The 17,581-nt window shown below is 37.3% G+C and overlaps 2 protein-coding genes across 2 annotated transcripts; both read left to right on the forward strand.

Moving 5' to 3' along the window:
- The first annotated feature begins 1,878 nt into the window (after window positions 1-1,878).
- LOC114522609 lies at window positions 1,879-3,773 on the forward strand. The gene is made up of 3 exons (XM_028543344.1): window positions 1,879-2,591; window positions 2,810-3,021; window positions 3,340-3,773. Exons 1-3 carry the CDS (start codon window positions 2,052-2,054, stop codon window positions 3,533-3,535), a joined length of 948 nt encoding a protein of 315 aa, XP_028399145.1. The 5' UTR covers window positions 1,879-2,051; the 3' UTR covers window positions 3,536-3,773.
- Window positions 3,774-8,402: 4,629 nt separating this feature from the next.
- Window positions 8,403-15,057, forward strand: LOC114522575. Its single transcript, XM_028543304.1, has 5 exons — window positions 8,403-9,004; window positions 9,706-9,917; window positions 10,301-12,973; window positions 13,991-14,193; window positions 14,712-15,057. The coding sequence occupies exons 1-3, from the start codon at window positions 8,471-8,473 to the stop codon at window positions 10,614-10,616; spliced, it is 1,062 nt and encodes a 353-aa protein (XP_028399105.1). The 5' UTR covers window positions 8,403-8,470; the 3' UTR covers window positions 10,617-12,973; window positions 13,991-14,193; window positions 14,712-15,057.
- The last annotated feature ends 2,524 nt before the right edge of the window (window positions 15,058-17,581 follow it).

Here is a 17,581-nt window from a genome sequence, read left to right on the forward strand (position 1 = left end):
TTAAATAATAAAAATTTAGAAGCATTTAAAATTTTCCGTGCATGTACGTGCGTATATAAAAAACGCGTATAATTTAATAAACGGGTATAATTTAAGTAATATATTCGCTTTTATAATGGTCTAATGAATTTCCATCAGTGTTTTTCAATTTTATCGAAGATTAACTCGACAATTCTTTTCCAGTAGACTTTAGCCTCTTGAGGTAAAAATTATTTGTATCATGAAACGTGAAAACAACAAGGAATTCCAATGTCGGATTTCGTGTTGCAACGAGTGACAAAGTTTACAACGAATTATATGACAGCTGACTTATACGACGAAATATAACAGGTGAAAATCAGCCTTAATGAATATATGTATGAGGGTCGAAAGGTTTTGTTTGAAGTGAAAATTGCGAGAAAGATTATAGTTTCGTTTATAATTGCTATATTTTAGGTATTTCATTATTAAATTTCTACACGTGAAAAAGAGTTTTTTGATAATAGCTTTAATTCAAAGATGTAGTATCCTTGCTTTCCTAGCAGTTTTGGCCGATATTGATATAGAGGACTATGTATAATTAAGTTAACAAGCCAAATAAAGCTAATGGGCGTCACAGGAAAAAACCATTCAGCCATGGTTTTATGGTCAGTCATTTATTGATAGTAGAATCGACGGCATAGGTAGTTAGAAATACGTAATTTTCAAATGTCGAAGTCCGATACTAAAGTTTTAGTGGCAACACTCCCCGGTTGTATAGCTACTACCCTCGACATACATGATCATATGAAACCAATATTGCCAAAGAAACCCGACACGTTAATTTTACATCTTGGGACCAATCGCCTGAAACAGAGGAGTTATTATCCTAGTCCCGCTTCCATGCCATCAAGCTTGTTCCGACTTTATTCAAGTGAATTTTACTTTGATTGAGATGATCAAATGTTATATTATTATGGTCCATAAATTTCTATAGTTTCTGCTGGCAAGACTGTTTGAGCACTCCGTTGACCTGATCAATTTTTATATGAACAGTAGGGTAACTAAGCCAGATATAGCTAGGCGGTAATTAAGCGCTAAATCGATTCAGCCAGTGGGAAAATTCCGAAATTAAACAGGCATATAGTTTTTTTGTGCTTTCCCCAACACTTGGGAAAAGTAAAAATTTTGCAGATATCACGCGTACATGATCTATAGGATTGAAGAAATGCTATTGGCTAGCTTAAGACACGTGCTAAAATGTGATTAGCTGACAAAATAAACAAGCGATGACTCAGTGATCAAATTCGTTCTTTGTTCATCCGTTTTCTGTTACGTCATTCTGTGCATCTGTCCTCTTAAAGATCACGGCTCTCGACCAATGAAGTTGCTTGAATTCTTAACGTTAGTATATAAATTACAACATGTAGATAAATATACATCATTTTGTCGTCCACGTTTGTCTTACAGACGAGCAAGTTTTCTATGACAAGTTTTTATGTGACAAGTTTAAATTGTTCGTCTGTACGCCCAACTTTGACATTTTTTTCTATGACAAGTACACTTGTTTAAAATCAAGTATACTTGATTTTGAACGAGTGTACTTGTCATAAAAAAATTTGTCAAAGTACAAATTTCGTTCGTGAGTCAACAAAGCAAACTTGTCAAAGTAAGCGAGCACTTGTATGAGTTTGACCAGCGGACTGTTGTATTTTGCAGTGGCAGCTTGCGGCAGCTAGCATTAGTGCGTCCTTGACCTCAATATGTAGATAAATATAGATCATTATGTTTTCCATTTTATTAACTCATCCTCTGTTTAAGCTAAAGGCCTTTCGAACAACCGTCCCCAGAAATATAAGCCTTCTATGTCGCTTCTCACAATGTGTCTCAATTTTCACTTTGATCGAAAATATGTTCCCAATACGTTGGAGCGTTGCACATTAAATATGCAGCAATATTGGTTATATCGTAATAACAACTAACATGCCAATCAAAGCTAACGCTTGGGCGTCATATATACCGGGCTTCACGAAGACAAACATTTATTCCTGCAGTATAATCCCAAAGGAGCGAAGCTCTTACTAAACGCAGCAATGTTTTCGATTGTATCCACATTCATTTTCATCTCCATCGGCTTTAAAGCAACACTAGCACTAGCGGCAAAGAATGGCTATGTTGTTGCTGATATCATTGAAAAACCTCCACCTTGTAAAGATGCCTCGAAGATTATTCGCAGAGGTGATACGTGCGCTGGAATTGTAACCTACAAGATGGCAGATTTCAGCGGGATTCCGAACGCACCCGATGTATCGTCTATCCGTGCCATTATTCCAACCATAGACAATACTTTAAAGATGGTGGGCGCTAATGCAACGTGTAGGAACGTCTACAAGAAGTATTTTTGCCAACTGGGCTATCCCTTCCATTGCGACGAGAAAACTATCCAAGCTAACGTTGACGAACTCACAGCTAGTTGTAAGGGAGTAGGAAAGCAATGCTCTGCTCGCTTGCATCAAAACTGCGCTACCGTCATTGATAATCCGGCCTTCAAGCGACGATATTCTCGCAAGGGAACCTGCGTCCCATTTCCAGAACTGAAAAATGATTCCTACCCATGCGAGAGAAACTATAAGGTAGGTGTCAAAGAGCTGTTTCATTTAAGTACAATAAAGACCAAGTCTTAGAGTCTACAATATTGCAATTGTAACTGTGGAAAAATCGTTTAGTGTTTGTGAAGTTAAAACAAACTTGTTGTTAAACAATTAAAGTTTGACATGATGTAATCTCAAAATGTCGAAATGGAGAGAATTCGCATTAGCTGAATTTTTAAAAACCCATTTTTCATTCGCAGGTGTTTGCTTTAGACGCGACATCTGTGCAAAAGGCAGCAGACATGATCGTGGCTCAATACAAAATTGTGAAGAACGCCAATCTTTCTGATGCTGAGTGTGAAACAAAAGTTGCCGACGCCGTGTGTAAATCTGCATTTCTCGCTTGCTCTCACGACCGTACGAAAATTATAGCTTTTCTGAGCAAACAAGAATGCTACAAGATTGTAGGATGGTAAGCGAAAAAATCTTCATATGTTGTGAACACGTTACACTTTCAACTTGTTCCAGAGGAAATTCAGGCCTTATTTAGTAATACTAGGCAGCATGCAGCTATTATTTTTACCCGCTTAAATAATAGTTCATTGTGTAAAGGATGATGTTCAGTGTTTTCGCATCAATTTTCTGGAGACTGACTATAGCTCATATTCATTTAAAACCATACGAATAGAACCGCAATTACATCATTGCAAGATAAGTAGACATGCAGTTCGTCGTATTTAAAAGAATATAGCAGCTTTATAAAAACAATTTGTTGTCCTGTTTTTTACAGCGTAAACAAAACCAACGATGCCAACTTGATACAGAAAGCCCAGGACATGTGTTCTGGACTTCCAGACGGCACGAAGGCAAAAACATATTCCCTTGATAATGTCTACAACAAAGCCAACAACAAAGCAACAAGCCTCGACTTTCCGTTCACCGCCATTTTATTCCTTGCTACCTTCATCGCTCAACGTTTCTTCTAAGCTAATATACAAGAAAAATTTGTAAACTAGGAAAAAACTAGAAATAATTTAGGAATAAACTAGGAATAATCTTGAAATGAACAAGGAATAAACTTGGTATATACAAGGAATAATCTGGGAATAGTCTATATATAGGAATAATCTGGAAATAAACTAGGAATAACGTGGGGATAATCTAGTTAAGTTGACTTCGTAAACATATACTATTAAAACATGTTTTGAGTCTAATTTGTCGATTTTGTTGTGATTATTTGAGAACAGCTGCAATTTAATAAATAAATAATTTTACCGGTTTACCATTTTAAACTCATTCGCTGTTTAAACTAAAGCCCTTTCGAATAACCGGCCCCAGGAATATAATTAAAATTTGCTATGCCGCTCCGCTTATCACGATTTGTTTATATTTTCATTTTGATCGAGATTTTGTTCCTAATACGCAATAAGTTGGAACGTTGAACATTAAATATGTAGCATTATTATATGGACAGGGGTATTTTACAGCGAACTAAAACACTCGTAGAACTCATACGCCACTGCATCCGGGGTACAGTGCGCGTATTTTCCGTATGTCACGTTTAGAGTTGACATAACGAGTTTCGAAAATTTCCCCGCCATTTTTATTGCTGTTGTTGTGAAAATACAAATGGTCTTTGGTTCGTATATAAAACGAAATAATTAACGTTCGGAATATACAAACAAAAACACTTAAAACACATCCTTATAGAGTAGTAAAATTTATCCCCGAGCCGGTGCGGAGCACCGTGCGGAGTACTAATTCCGCTCGGATATTTACACCCACGATGTGCAAATGCGAAATCAAAGTCGTCCGCCATTATGCAATGGACCTCACGCCATGGACGGTCTTCTACGTTTTGCGCATGCGCTAGTGTGAACTACTAAGCTCTTGATTGGTCGAGACAAAAATTTGTATTTTCAAACGTCAATGAATAACTGTCATTTAGAAAAATTTTGATGAAATTTACAAATTTATATTTTTATAAATATGGAATATATGTATTTTTACTAAATTAGAAGGAAACTCGAATGAGGTCAGCACTTTTCACGGTTTAACAAATAACAAGACCAAATTTTCGACCGAATTCACCGTGTATATTAATGAAGTCGGAAGATTTTACACTTGATATTTCATCCGGCACAGCTTTAAAAAGTAATTCTTTTGTGGCAAACACAACTTTAATATTCTCAAATGTATTTCACTATAAATCTGAATGTGTTATGTGATAAACGACCATATAATTTTATTTATAAACTCCGTTTTTATAATGACAAAAAGAAAACAAAATCAAAACATTCCCGTGCAAAAACCAGTCGAAACGTTGTATGAGACGTCTGATGTTATATTTCATGGTATTTAATAATTCAAATAATTTACCATAGCACTGAGTATAGATGAGTAACTTAACTTCCAGAAAAAGGTAAGAATCTTGTCGTATTTTTGCCATTTTTTCACAAAGATATGAGGGTAAACTTTGATTCTTTAAAAATATACGGCCGTTGCGAGTTGCTATGACTACAGTATTTCCACGTGCAGAAAAATATTTCCATACTTTTCTCAATTTCTATTTCTCACATACCATGTACCCTCCAAAAATCCCAAAGGTTTAACCGAGGCGAGGGGTTCTGCATGCATGTATTTCTAGTTCTACTTTAATGTTTAGGCCGTAATTTTAAAAAATTCGCTTTTATAATGGTCTTTCGTGCCTTATTTACTTGTCGCCTTTGTGAGTATTTATGTCACTCTGATTTTAGTCCGCATTGCAACGAATTACAAGTTTACAACGAATTATGACAGTTGACTTCCGACGAAATATAACATGTGAATATCAGCCTTAATGAATTATATGTATTGACGGTCGAAAGGTTTTGTTTATTATCGATTTTCCTGAAACATCTGCTCGTAAGGACACTCAGAACACTTGCTTTATCCCATTAGCGAAGTAAATGTAAAAAGAAAGAAAATGAAGTGAAATTTGCGAGAAAGATTAGTTTTGTTTATAACTGCTATATTTTAGGCATTTCATTATTAAATTTCTACACGTGAAAAATAGTTTTTTGATAATAGCTTCAAGTCAAAGAAGTATTTCATTGCTTTCCAAGCATTTTTTGGCCGATATTGATAAATATTCATATACAGGGTGTCCCAAAAAAGTCTCCTCTATTGAAATCAAGCCTTTGTTAGAATCTGATTGCCCTAATATTATGATAAACCCAATTGAAAGCAAGACGCTTTATTTGAATGCCTCAACCTAATAACTATGTTATTTACACACTAATGCGTTAATCATGCCTTCAAATTCCAACAAAAGCTTCATTTCAAAAGGGGGGCATTTTGGGACACCCTGTTGAAGTCTGATATGGGCTATCTTTAAAACAGGGAACGGGGAATGGGGGAATGGAACGGGGAATGGAAGGGAATGGAATGGCTTCGGGGAATGAGCCGGGGAATGGAATGGCTTCGGGGAATGAGCCGGGGAATGAGCCGGGGAATGAGCCGGGGAATGGAATGGCTTCGGGGAATGAGCCGGGGAATGGAATGGCTTCGGGGAATGTGCAGCTTGTGCGTCAGTGCGAGTTTGTTTGGCCCATTTGGCGTGATTAAAACCTGTAAACGCTTCTATGTCACGAATCATGAGACAGCTACTCACAGTTTGAATTCCTTGAGGTAAAAGACAAAGCGATTACAAGCTCATAGTATAAATGCGATGTTTGCATTGTCATTGTGATGTACATTGATGTACATTATATAGATAGAATTTGGGTAGGTGGTTCAATGTAAATCCTCCAAAATCTGAAGGCAATTAGTATAATACTGTAATAGTATTTTTTGCAGAAATCTTTTTAGTTCTTAATATGCCCTATAAAGCTCAATGTGTGTGATTAAAAGGTGAATAAAGATACTGACACAGTGTCACTTGTTTTTTTTTATTTCAGGCTATGTGAACAAGACCTCTGCACAGTTTTGTTTAAGCAGGAATAATGGTTGTGGTGGAAATGTGGTGAATGCATTCTTGACAAGTTAATGGGTTTGCTTCCAAGAATACACTGAAACTTGGAGCAACAATGACTTTGAATATAATTATGTAATTAATATATTATTTATTAATCTTAATTTATATGACTTTTTACCTCACATAATTCAAATAATGTTCAGATAAAGAGGTAAATATTTCACTGTTAATGGTGTAATAAATATTTTATATGTTGATTATATTCATAATGAATTATTTGTCCTGCTCCATACTTTGGCAATTCTGTTTAAGAAATCCCACCATAGTAGATCTTTTTTGAAAAAGTTACAGTCAAGTTGTTGTCTAGTTTTAGTACAAAATAATACAAGTGCTACAATTAAACAAGGGAAAATAATAAAAATTAATTACATAAGCAAGCACATTTTTATTTTAAAAAGGTCTATGCACCTGCAGGAATTTCAGTGGGATGTCACTGGGAGTATTGGACAATATTAAAGAACCCACAGTAATAATACAATTGTCTTTAATTAATGCACAAAATTGTTAGTACATGTCATCTCAATTCATAGACCTTTTTAAAATAGAAAATGTGCTTGCTTATGTAATTAATTTTTATTATTTTCCCTTGTTTAATTGTAGCACTTGAGATGACATGTACTAACAATTTTGTGCATTAATTAAAGACAATTGTATTATTACTGTGGGTTCTTTAATATTGTCCAATACTCCCAGTGACATCCCACTGAAATTCCTGCAGGTGCATAGACCTTTTTAAAATAAAAAATGTGCTTGCTTATGTAATTAATTTTTATTATTTTCCCTTGTTTAATTGTAGCACTTGTATTATTTTGTACTAAAACTAGACAACAACTTGACTGTAACTTTTTCAAAAAAGATCTACTATGGTGGGATTTCTTAAACAGAATTGCCAAAGTATGGAGCAGGACAAATAATTCATTATGAATATAATCAACATATAAAATATTTATTACACCATTAACAGTGAAATATTTACCTCTTTATCTGAACATTATTTGAATTATGTGAGGTAAAAAGTCATATAAATTAAGATTAATAAATAATATATTAATTACATAATTATATTCAAAGTCATTGTTGCTCCAAGTTTCAGTGTATTCTTGGAAGCAAACCCATTAACTTGTCAAGAATGCATTCACCACATTTCCACCACAACCATTATTCCTGCTTAAACAAAACTGTGCAGAGGTCTTGTTCACATAGCCTGAAATAAAAAACAAACAAGTGACACTGTGTCAGTATCTTTATTCACCTTTTAATCACACACATTGAGCTTTATAGGGCATATTAAGAACTAAAAAGATTTCTGCAAAAAATACTATTACAGTATTATACTAATTGCCTTCAGATTTTGGAGGATTTACATTGAACCACCTACCCAAATTCTATCTATATAATGTACATCAATGTACATCACAATGACAATGCAAACATCGCATTTATACTATGAGCTTGTAATCGCTTTGTCTTTTACCTCAAGGAATTCAAACTGTGAGTAGCTGTCTCATGATTCGTGACATAGAAGCGTTTACAGGTTTTAATCACGCCAAATGGGCCAAACAAACTCGCACTGACGCACAAGCTGCACATTCCCCGAAGCCATTCCATTCCCCGGCTCATTCCCCGAAGCCATTCCATTCCCCGGCTCATTCCCCGGCTCATTCCCCGAAGCCATTCCATTCCCTTCCATTCCCCGTTCCATTCCCCCATTCCCCGTTCCCTGTTTTAAAGATAGCCGTCTGATATGCCGTACATTCTACTTTGATGTATAATTAACATGCCAAATAAAGCTAATGGACGTCACAGGACGAAAAGCATTCAGTATTTATTAGAGTCATGTGACACAAACATTTAATCTTGTAGTATATTAAATCTCAAACGGGCGAGGTTCATACTAAACGCAGCAATGTTTTCGATTGTATCCACATTCATTTTCATCTCCATCGGCTTTAAAGCAACGCTAGCGGCAAAGAATGGCTATGTTGTTGTTGATATCACTGAAACAACTCCCCCTTGTAAAGATGCGTCGAAGATTATTCCCAGCAACGATACCTGCGCTGGAATTGTAACCTACAAGATGGCAGATTTCACCGGGTTTCCGAATGCACCCGATCTATCGTATATCCACGGCGTTATTCCAACCATAAACGAGACTTTAACGATGGTGGGCGCTAATGCAACGTGCAGGGACGCCTACAAGAAGTATTTTTGCCAACTGGGCTATCCTTTCCATTGCGACGAGGATTCTATCGGAGCCAACGTTGACGAACTTACAGCTACTTGTGAAGACGTCGGTGAAGAGTGCCCTGCTAGCTTGCATATAAACTGCTCTGATGTCGCTAATAACCCGGGCTTAACCCAGCGATTTCCTCGCAAGGCGAAATGCGTTCCATTTCCTGAACTGAAAAACGATCCCTACTCTTGCGAGACAAACTATAAGGTAGGTCCGTCAAAGAGCTGTTTCGTTTAAGTAATAAAGAGCAAGTCTAAAGTCGGATATTGCAACTGCGAAAGATTGTTTATTGTTAGTGAAGCGTTAGTACAAGACTTCTTTATTTGGCCAAGCTTGCTGGTAAACATTTAAATCGTTCAAAACGACTTTCGGTCGCCAAGTATCAATTTTCACTTCGACAATCGACATGGCATTTGTTGTGCGGTAGGCTGTTGGCAGTAAAAAGCAACGTGTTAGGACCGTGAGGCATTGTGGTTGTGCGCAGATCTGTGCGCAACGTCGATAAATTCGTCTAACTTCACTACATGCGGTCTAACTCAGTCGTCTTGATATCATGTGACAAATAGTCTATCCGTGAAATATGAGATCAGAGAGTCAGGATAATTTCGCGCATTGGAAATGTAAAGGCCCGTTTACACTTTTTCGTCTTTTGATAGATGTGAACGAGTGAATTAGTTACTGATCAAAGAAGAGCTCGTACACATTAGAGCATTCGTAGTTACGAACTACTCGTTCACATCTACCAAAAGAAGAAGATCGCACCAAAAATTGCACCAAAAAGCGCAAGTCGAAACGGGCCTTATCGTTTATCACGTTGTGCTTGCACCAGTGTTAATATCGCTTTTCACAATGGCGGATTCGCCAATAAAACACTGCACACTATACGATAAATCATTCTTTATTTGTAGGTGTATTCCTCGGACGCGGCACCTGTGCAAAAGGCAGCAGAAATGATCGTGGCTCAGCACAATATTGTGAAGAACGCCAATCTTCCTGATGCAGAATGTGAAAATAAAGTTGCCGACGCCGTGTGTAAAGCTTTTTTGTTAGCCTGCTCTCACGATCGAACGAAAATTGTAGCTCTTCTCAGCAAACAAGAATGCTTTAAGAATGTAAGATGGTAAGCGAAAATATCTTCATATTTTGTCAAGCTAGCCAATAGCATTTCTTCAATCCTATAGATCATGTACGCGTGATATCTGCAAAATTATTACTTTGACAATTTTCCAAGTGTTGGGTGTTTAGCTTTGTAGACAAAGAGTTTGTGTTTACATTACGATCAGCTTTTGTGGGGTTTTGTAAGGACAACCTTAATCCACTGTGTAATTATTATATTATGCGACCAAGATCTAAACTGATAAACCTATTCACAGTTCTTTCGTCTAGCCAACTAATGAAGGTTTATTTGAAGAACATTCCATGATTCCAATGCATGTAAGCGCTTACAACTTTTGCATTGCCCCTGACACATTCGAGCCATCACCATAAATATCTTTCTTTTAGTGTGGAATCTGCAAATAATACCATTCTCACAAATAAAACAATGGAACTTTGTCAGGCTTTTCCTGATGAAAACACAGCTAAGAATATCTCAATTAAGGACATACTTATTGCGACGAGTCCAACAACAAATACCAACACGGTCAGCGGGACAATGAATGTCAACACGATCAGCAGGACAATGCCGAATGTCAACACGACCAGCAGGACAATGAATGTCAACATGACCACAAAAGCACCGTGTTGTGGGACAGCAAGCTTGTCTTCAATGGGTCACATCTTCATCGTGACTCTATTACTGGTCAGTTTAGCATCTTAAATTTTTCAGCAATATAGCTTTTCCAGATCATATAGGAAGTTCTGGACAATAATCCTTGAAAATGCAATACGAATTGTAACGATCAGTATCTGCACTACATTTTCTTAAATGCACGTGGTGATTAGAAAAGCTCTGGTGTATTCATTATCTTTTATGAAACTAGTGTAAACGTCGCAGTATGATTAGCAAGCGAATAGTAAATTTAAAGTCAATTATATATTATTCGAGGAATATTATGCAATTTTAATCGAAACTGAATAAATCGGTATTTTCGAACAGGTCTATAGCTGGCCGCTGAGGTTTCGTCTCGATGTAAAGCCGGTTTTTCACAAGGCGATATTTTTCGATCGATTTTCTTTTCAATTTTGACCGGATTGTTATTATTTAAACGAATTCGTGAACAGATGCATATACTAAAGGCCTATTTAGACTACACGATAAGTTGTATGCAATTATCATTCTGACGGATGCAAAAGAGGGCTTATGCCACAATCTTCATTCATATTGTTCAATGGAATTTAAAGTGTCACTTTTGTACGTGTGTTCATACGTTCACATGCATACGCCAGGGTACGAATCGTATACGACAAATCGAATAGTGTAAATGGGTCTTAAGATATGCGGAAAGTTCTTTCGATTTATTTACGTAGCTTTTTCAATATGACTTAGGTATATAGGGATTTAGACTTTTACACGCGTTTTACACGCATATTACAAGTGTGTATGAAAAATGCCGGAAAGTGGTCGGAAAGCAGCTCTTAGCCAAAGTTTGAAAATACTCTGATACATCTAATGCGAAGGGAAAACAAACGACGGGGAAACGCCTGCTGAATAATATACTTATTTTCGGGACAAAATGTCCATTTCGCAGACATCCTTAAAAATACTTCCCCATTTTTGCCCATCCATGCGTAAGAAATGTATTCTCGAGTGTTCCGTCTTAGCTGGGTATATTTTGATAGTTATTGTTGAAATATGATCCATTTGAAGCGAAGTATGAAACCTTGTATTCTGGCGGTCTGGCCCTTCCTTGTGTACGGATGGCCGACAAACAAGAAAGAACTATTTGGATTTCAAAACGCGAAGGTTTGATTGAATCAAGCCATTCAAGTGATAGTGATGTAGATATCATAAATTTATCGCTTCGTGAAATGGAACTGTGTACGTTTGTCGTTTAATATGTATTACAGACAGTATTACATAATGAAATTGAAGGAAAATTATATTCAAACATGAATAATAGCAATGAATAAATCTGAAAATATAATGTGATGATCAACAGAGAAAAGCACAATAACTACGCTGTTTAACTACGCTAAACAAGCTTCAACTGAATTTCCTTAAATGGTTAAGGTTTTTGTAGTCAGTTTTTGGATTAGCTAACGCCATCTTGAAATCATTAATCAGCAGGCGTTTCCCTTCGCATTACCCGCATTTCTAATGCTGCCCGCGCCTCTCTCTCCCTAATTTTTCCCGCCCGCTCGCAATATTAAGATCAACATCTTTCTTTCAATTAACATGCCATGATAAATTATGGATCAACTGTGCCATTTTTCGTGGCAGACAATGAGATCTTTAGTAAACATCCCCTGAGCTGTGAAATAGACCTTTCTCCTAATGACGTCAAGCGACAGTTTGGTTTGATTGGCTCGTTAGTTTCGCAAAGCCAATCAAACTTTGCGTAGCATCGCCTTCACACGTCATCATGGAAAAGATCTGTTGCAGTGTTCATGTCACTCATCACATCTAACTCCTCGTAATACGGGCCCACGGCACGCGATATTTCTCCATTCTCAATCACTCAAACAATAAAAACGTCGATACAATAAAAAACCATGTATTGGGCAACATATTTGGTTTTTGCGTGCATCATGTTACCCAAGGTCCAAGGTGGTTATCGTGGCTACGGGTTTGTTATGCAAAAGTTGCCGAAATTATCTTGCATTTCAAACCCCATCAACGATGTCTGCCCAGTTGATCACAAAGTTCCCAATATTAGTCGAGACTTTCCGTGGTTTAACAGCGAAAACATAAAGAAAGTTTTGAATATAACCACAAAAACTCTTCGCGTTGCTGGTGGAAGCGATGAATGCATAAAAGCAAATGAAATGTTCCAATGTTCACAAATCATCTACGTCTGTGAAACCAATCTAAGGTACGTGTATTTGGACACGGATAAAGTGCACAGACATTGTATGACGGCCAGCGACAAGTGCAACGTGACAGGAAAGATAAACCTCGACAATATATTCAACTGCACTCAGTACGAGAATGCAACTGTGAGGTATGACATACCAGAAGTTTGTAAAGAATATCCTGACGTGGAAAATGATACATGCCCAAAGCAAAATTATAAGGTAAGCAGTTAAAAGATTATAGAAACATCATATTCGCACCTGTTAACTTTGCTAATCAACTACGGATCACGAAGATTTGAGCGAGTCGAATATACAAATTGAGGAGTGGTTATAATGTCGAATGGATAATTAAGGCATTACAAAGCAAGTACATACTAGACTAATCAAGTCGTAATAAACAAATAGCAAGTTGCTCAGTATAGGCCAGCATTAGTATAACTATTGTGAGTGAAACCCTGAGAAATATTTCGAAACAGGAATTGCATATTAAAACTACCAGGCGCTATATAGCAACAGTCAACACTTCGCCGTCAGACTAGCAGTACTGTGATAACCAACTGAAGAAGGCTGGTGTTTTAAGTATGAAACGCTGAATTACTCATTCCAGTTACTAAAAGACTATCCCAGTTAGAATTTAAGTAACAAATATTCAAAAACGTTATACCAAGCTAGTATTATATATGCGTGAGAAATCCCATGAATAGTTTTTGAGTTTTCAATGTTGCTCAGGCTAATTAAACCCTATAAATACAACAGGAAATATGTCATTTCAATTTAACGCACAATTTACGCCCAAGTCAACAACAACTGTTTCAATGGAATGCCTTCGTAATAGCTCTTTTCAAAACTTCCGTTAAGACAACTTATTCTAGCTTAATAAACAAAACATCAACGCACACTCACTGTTAGAAATAGTCAAGCTCAGCGGTTACACATCATCGAAGGAACCGCGTTGCACGGGCTTACATAACGTACGTGACTGACTCGAGGAAATTGTCTCTACCGCGGCAGTGAACTGACTGAACTCTATATGTGAACTGGAACGATAACTGACAGTTCTCCCATAGGATTATTCGGTTGCTAATTTATAGCCGAATTGGGCACCAGTGCCACTTCCCTTCTATTATTTTTGTTGGCGCGACCAAGTTATCGTTCCAGTTTGCATAGAGTTCAGTGTCTCTCACAACTTAAGATCTCACAATGTAAATTTAAGATTAGATTTTATTCATATTATAGGTTCCACAATTTGTCAACTTTACGTCATTGGTCGAAATAAGGAGAACAGCAGAAAGGATGTTGAAAGAAAACAATGTGACCAAAAATTGCACGAATAGTGTCCTTAGAGCAATGTGTTACATTGGTTTCCCAGCTTGTACAAGGGATGAAACATACGTGGTTTCCCTGCTTGGTAGAAATTTATGCCGTAACACCATGAAATGGTAAGAAAGATTGTTGAAAGCAGACGTGTTGAATCTGCATAAAATGATAAACTTAATCGTAGAGGTTTAAAGGTTCTTAATTTCGAGTGGAATTACACACACTTCAAATTCAAGCCAGGAACAGTTGATGGAAAAATGAGTCAACTACAGGTCCTCCGGCAGGAATCAAACCTACGCTATTGCGATGTCAATGGCAAGAGCATTGCACCGGCATCGCAAAAGCGTAAGTTCGATTCTTGCCGGAGGACCTGTAGTTGACTCATTTTTCCATCAACTGTTCCTGGCTTGAATTTGAAGTGTGTGTAATTCCACTCGAAATTAAGAACCTTCAAACCTCTAAAATTTACCTGCATCGAGTGAAGTGCAACTTAATCGTAGTTCTTTCACCTATATAATCAACTAACGAAGGTTTATTTCAGCGATATTTCAAGGCCATTCCAATGCATATAAGCGTTTAGAACTCCTGCATTGCCCCTGACACATTCGAGCCATTACCATAATAAATATCTTTCTTTTAGTGTGGAATCTGCAAACAGTACCATTCTCACAAACAGTGCAATGATGTTCTGTCAGAATCTCCCTGATGAAAACACAGCTAAGAATATCTCAATTAAGGACATTGAAATCCCGAAGGACAAAACAGAACCGCCTATAACCGCCATAGTTATTGGGACCGACATGACAGTTCCAACATCAAACACCACAACCAACACGACCAGCAGGACAATGAATGGTAACTCGACCACAGAAGCACCGTGTTGTGGGACAGCAAGTTTGTCTTCAATGGTTCACATCTTCATCGTGACTCTATTACTAGCTAGTTTAACATCTTAAATTTTTCAGCAATATAGCTTTTCCAGATCATATAGGAAGTTCTGGACAATAATCATTGAAAAGGCAGTAGGAATTGTAACGAACAGTGTCTGCTTTTTTTTATGCACGCCGGCGACAACTGGGGCCGGTTGTATGAAAGCTGGATAGCGCTATCAGTAGATAACCCCCCCCATATAGGGATCAAAGGGTGCCGACACAATAGGTTCACGTGAACAAAAATTACGATTCACGTGAACAAAGACCATGCGTTTGCACGTGGGCATGGGTCATGGATCATGTGAACAAAGAAGTCATGATTCACGTGGACAATGACCATGAGGTACATGTGAACAGGGATCATAAATCATGTGGGATGGAGACTTTCCATCACGTGAATAGGGATCATTGAATATGTGTACAGTAGGACGCATTTAGAGTGTAAATGAGATCTTATTAATTTATATTTAAAAATAATTTTCACAAATTTCTTCTGCTTTTGCCTCGTTCACGGAGATCTATACCAGCCAAGAAGTATTTTATAATTTTAATACAGTATAAACCTTTTTTTTAAAAAACCCCGACTGTTCTTACATGGAATATTTCGGTTCACAAACACGAAAAATATAGTCCAAGAAATACTCCAAACATTTTGCTAAATTAGTTCCTTTCTGCCGAGTATACGTCCATCAATTGCAAGTATGGCAGCGCGAATATTTGTTCAAATTCTCTTTTGTGGGTTTGCTGTACTTTAGCACATCATATGCTTCGCCAACTGCTTGCCAAAGCCTAGTTTTGTTTTCCTCTGCTTTTGCCTCGTTTACGCAGATCTACCGACCAAGCGATCTGGGTTCCTTCTGCTGATTTTTTCAATTTTAATTTCCTCTGTATGAAGTTTATTAATGTTAGCCATAATCTCATCTCTGGCTAAAGTCTTCACTGTTGTTAAATCAACACCGTACATTTGTTTAAATGAATGAGTCATTTTAGCATGAGTAAATTGGTGCTAATAATTAAGAAATGTAAATGAAGGGATTTCGCACGGTTGAGCACATCAAGTTAGATCCTGTTTACACTGTACCCGATTCGCATGGTCACGACATCAGTTTACGTTGTTTTACCGTATATTTGTCCCCCAGAACTTTTTTCATTTGTCAGATCATGCTAAAGTAACCATGCCACCAAACGTTTGGAGGTGAAACTCCCGTTGACATGATTAATTTTGATGTCGTGACCATGCGAATCGGGACTAAGAGGCCACTTGGGGATGTAAATTAGGCGCTTGCAAAATTAAATGCGTGGGAAGAGCACGTTGTGGATGTAAATGAGCCGGCTAGCAAAATGATATGCATGGAGAGAGCACGTTGTGGATGTAAATGAGGGGTGTGCGAAATTAGACAAACGTGGGTATGCTAAAGAGGAATGTGAGACCACATGAACAGAGTGTGCAAGTGGTGTGATTAACACGTCGTCCACGCAAATGAATAATCCTTGAAAGTAATATGGGTTACAATTTTGTGGAATGAGCCGATGAGCACATGAGCATAACTGCTCATAATTGCTCGTAACTGCTCATAACTGCTCATGAGAACATGCTCAACTGCTCGTAGACATTTTTAATACCAAACTATTAAATAGTATTAATATCAGATTTGGGTAGATTTTGAAGGCAAAATGGGTTGCAATTTGGTGCAATGAGCGTATGAGCATGTGCTCATAACTGCTCATAACTGCTCGTGGACACATGCTCATAGCTGCTCATAGCTGCTCATAGCTGCTCATAGCTGCTCATAGCTGCTCATAGCTGCTCATAGCTGCTCATAGCTGCTCATAGCTGCTCATAGCTGCTCATAGCTGCTCATAGCTGCTCATAGCCGCTCATAGCTGCTCATAGCTCATTTTGCTCAACTTCTCATTGCCAATTTTTAATAGTCCAAATTAAACTATTACTAGTATTAGGCCAGAAAAGTAACATACTGGTTGAACGAAATAACAAAGACAATCATTGGAATAACGATTTTAACATTTATTTTTCTGTTATAATAATTTCTTCTAAATCGTTTTTTATCTCTTTTTGTTCGTTTTGGTTTCTTATAAGAATGGTTTAGTAAATCATTATTTCTAATCATCATAATCGCTATCTGTATTTTCTTTCTTCATCCTCCTGGTGATTGTTTAAAAGCCTTTTAATAAGAAACTTTCTCTTATCAACAGCAGCTTCTATTGCCTCTTCTGGATCAAAATCGTCATTTTCAACGAACGCATCTTTTGTGTGCATTATTTTCTTATGTACTGGATCTTTCTTTAGTTGTCTCATCCACAGAAGCGTTCCAAATAAATATTTTCCAATTCTTTCTGGAGTATAGGCATAATATTCGAGTAAGCTTTCTCCTTAGCAGATTGCTCATCCAGGCCAGTGTTTATAAGGCTTTCTTTCTTCTTCGAAATCTGTATTACTTTTTGCTTTGCTTCTTCTATTAGGGGTATCCATGGATCCATTTTTTCTTCAGTTTCTGAGTCAGTCGTCATCGAACTTTCAGACTTTACAGATGAAGTGGTCGAGACATCGTCCTGCAAA

This window comes from Dendronephthya gigantea, unplaced genomic scaffold (genome assembly GCF_004324835.1).
Source record: "Dendronephthya gigantea isolate DGI-Jeju-01 unplaced genomic scaffold, DenGig_1.0 000023F, whole genome shotgun sequence".
NCBI lineage: Eukaryota > Metazoa > Cnidaria > Anthozoa > Malacalcyonacea > Nephtheidae > Dendronephthya > Dendronephthya gigantea.

Excerpts from the sequence above, each read along its gene's own strand:
- LOC114522575 (XM_028543304.1), top strand. The coding sequence starts at position 8,471 with ATGTTTTCGATTGTATCCACATTCATTTTCATCTCCATCGGCTTTAAA. Across the intron at positions 9,005-9,705 it reads CTTGCGAGACAAACTATAAG|GTGTATTCCTCGGACGCGGC; the intron begins GTAGGTCCGTCA and ends CTTTATTTGTAG. Across the intron at positions 9,918-10,300 it reads TGCTTTAAGAATGTAAGATG|TGTGGAATCTGCAAATAATA; the intron begins GTAAGCGAAAAT and ends TCTTTCTTTTAG.
- LOC114522609 (XM_028543344.1), top strand. The coding sequence starts at position 2,052 with ATGTTTTCGATTGTATCCACATTCATTTTCATCTCCATCGGCTTTAAA. Across the intron at positions 2,592-2,809 it reads CATGCGAGAGAAACTATAAG|GTGTTTGCTTTAGACGCGAC; the intron begins GTAGGTGTCAAA and ends TTTCATTCGCAG. Across the intron at positions 3,022-3,339 it reads TGCTACAAGATTGTAGGATG|CGTAAACAAAACCAACGATG; the intron begins GTAAGCGAAAAA and ends TGTTTTTTACAG.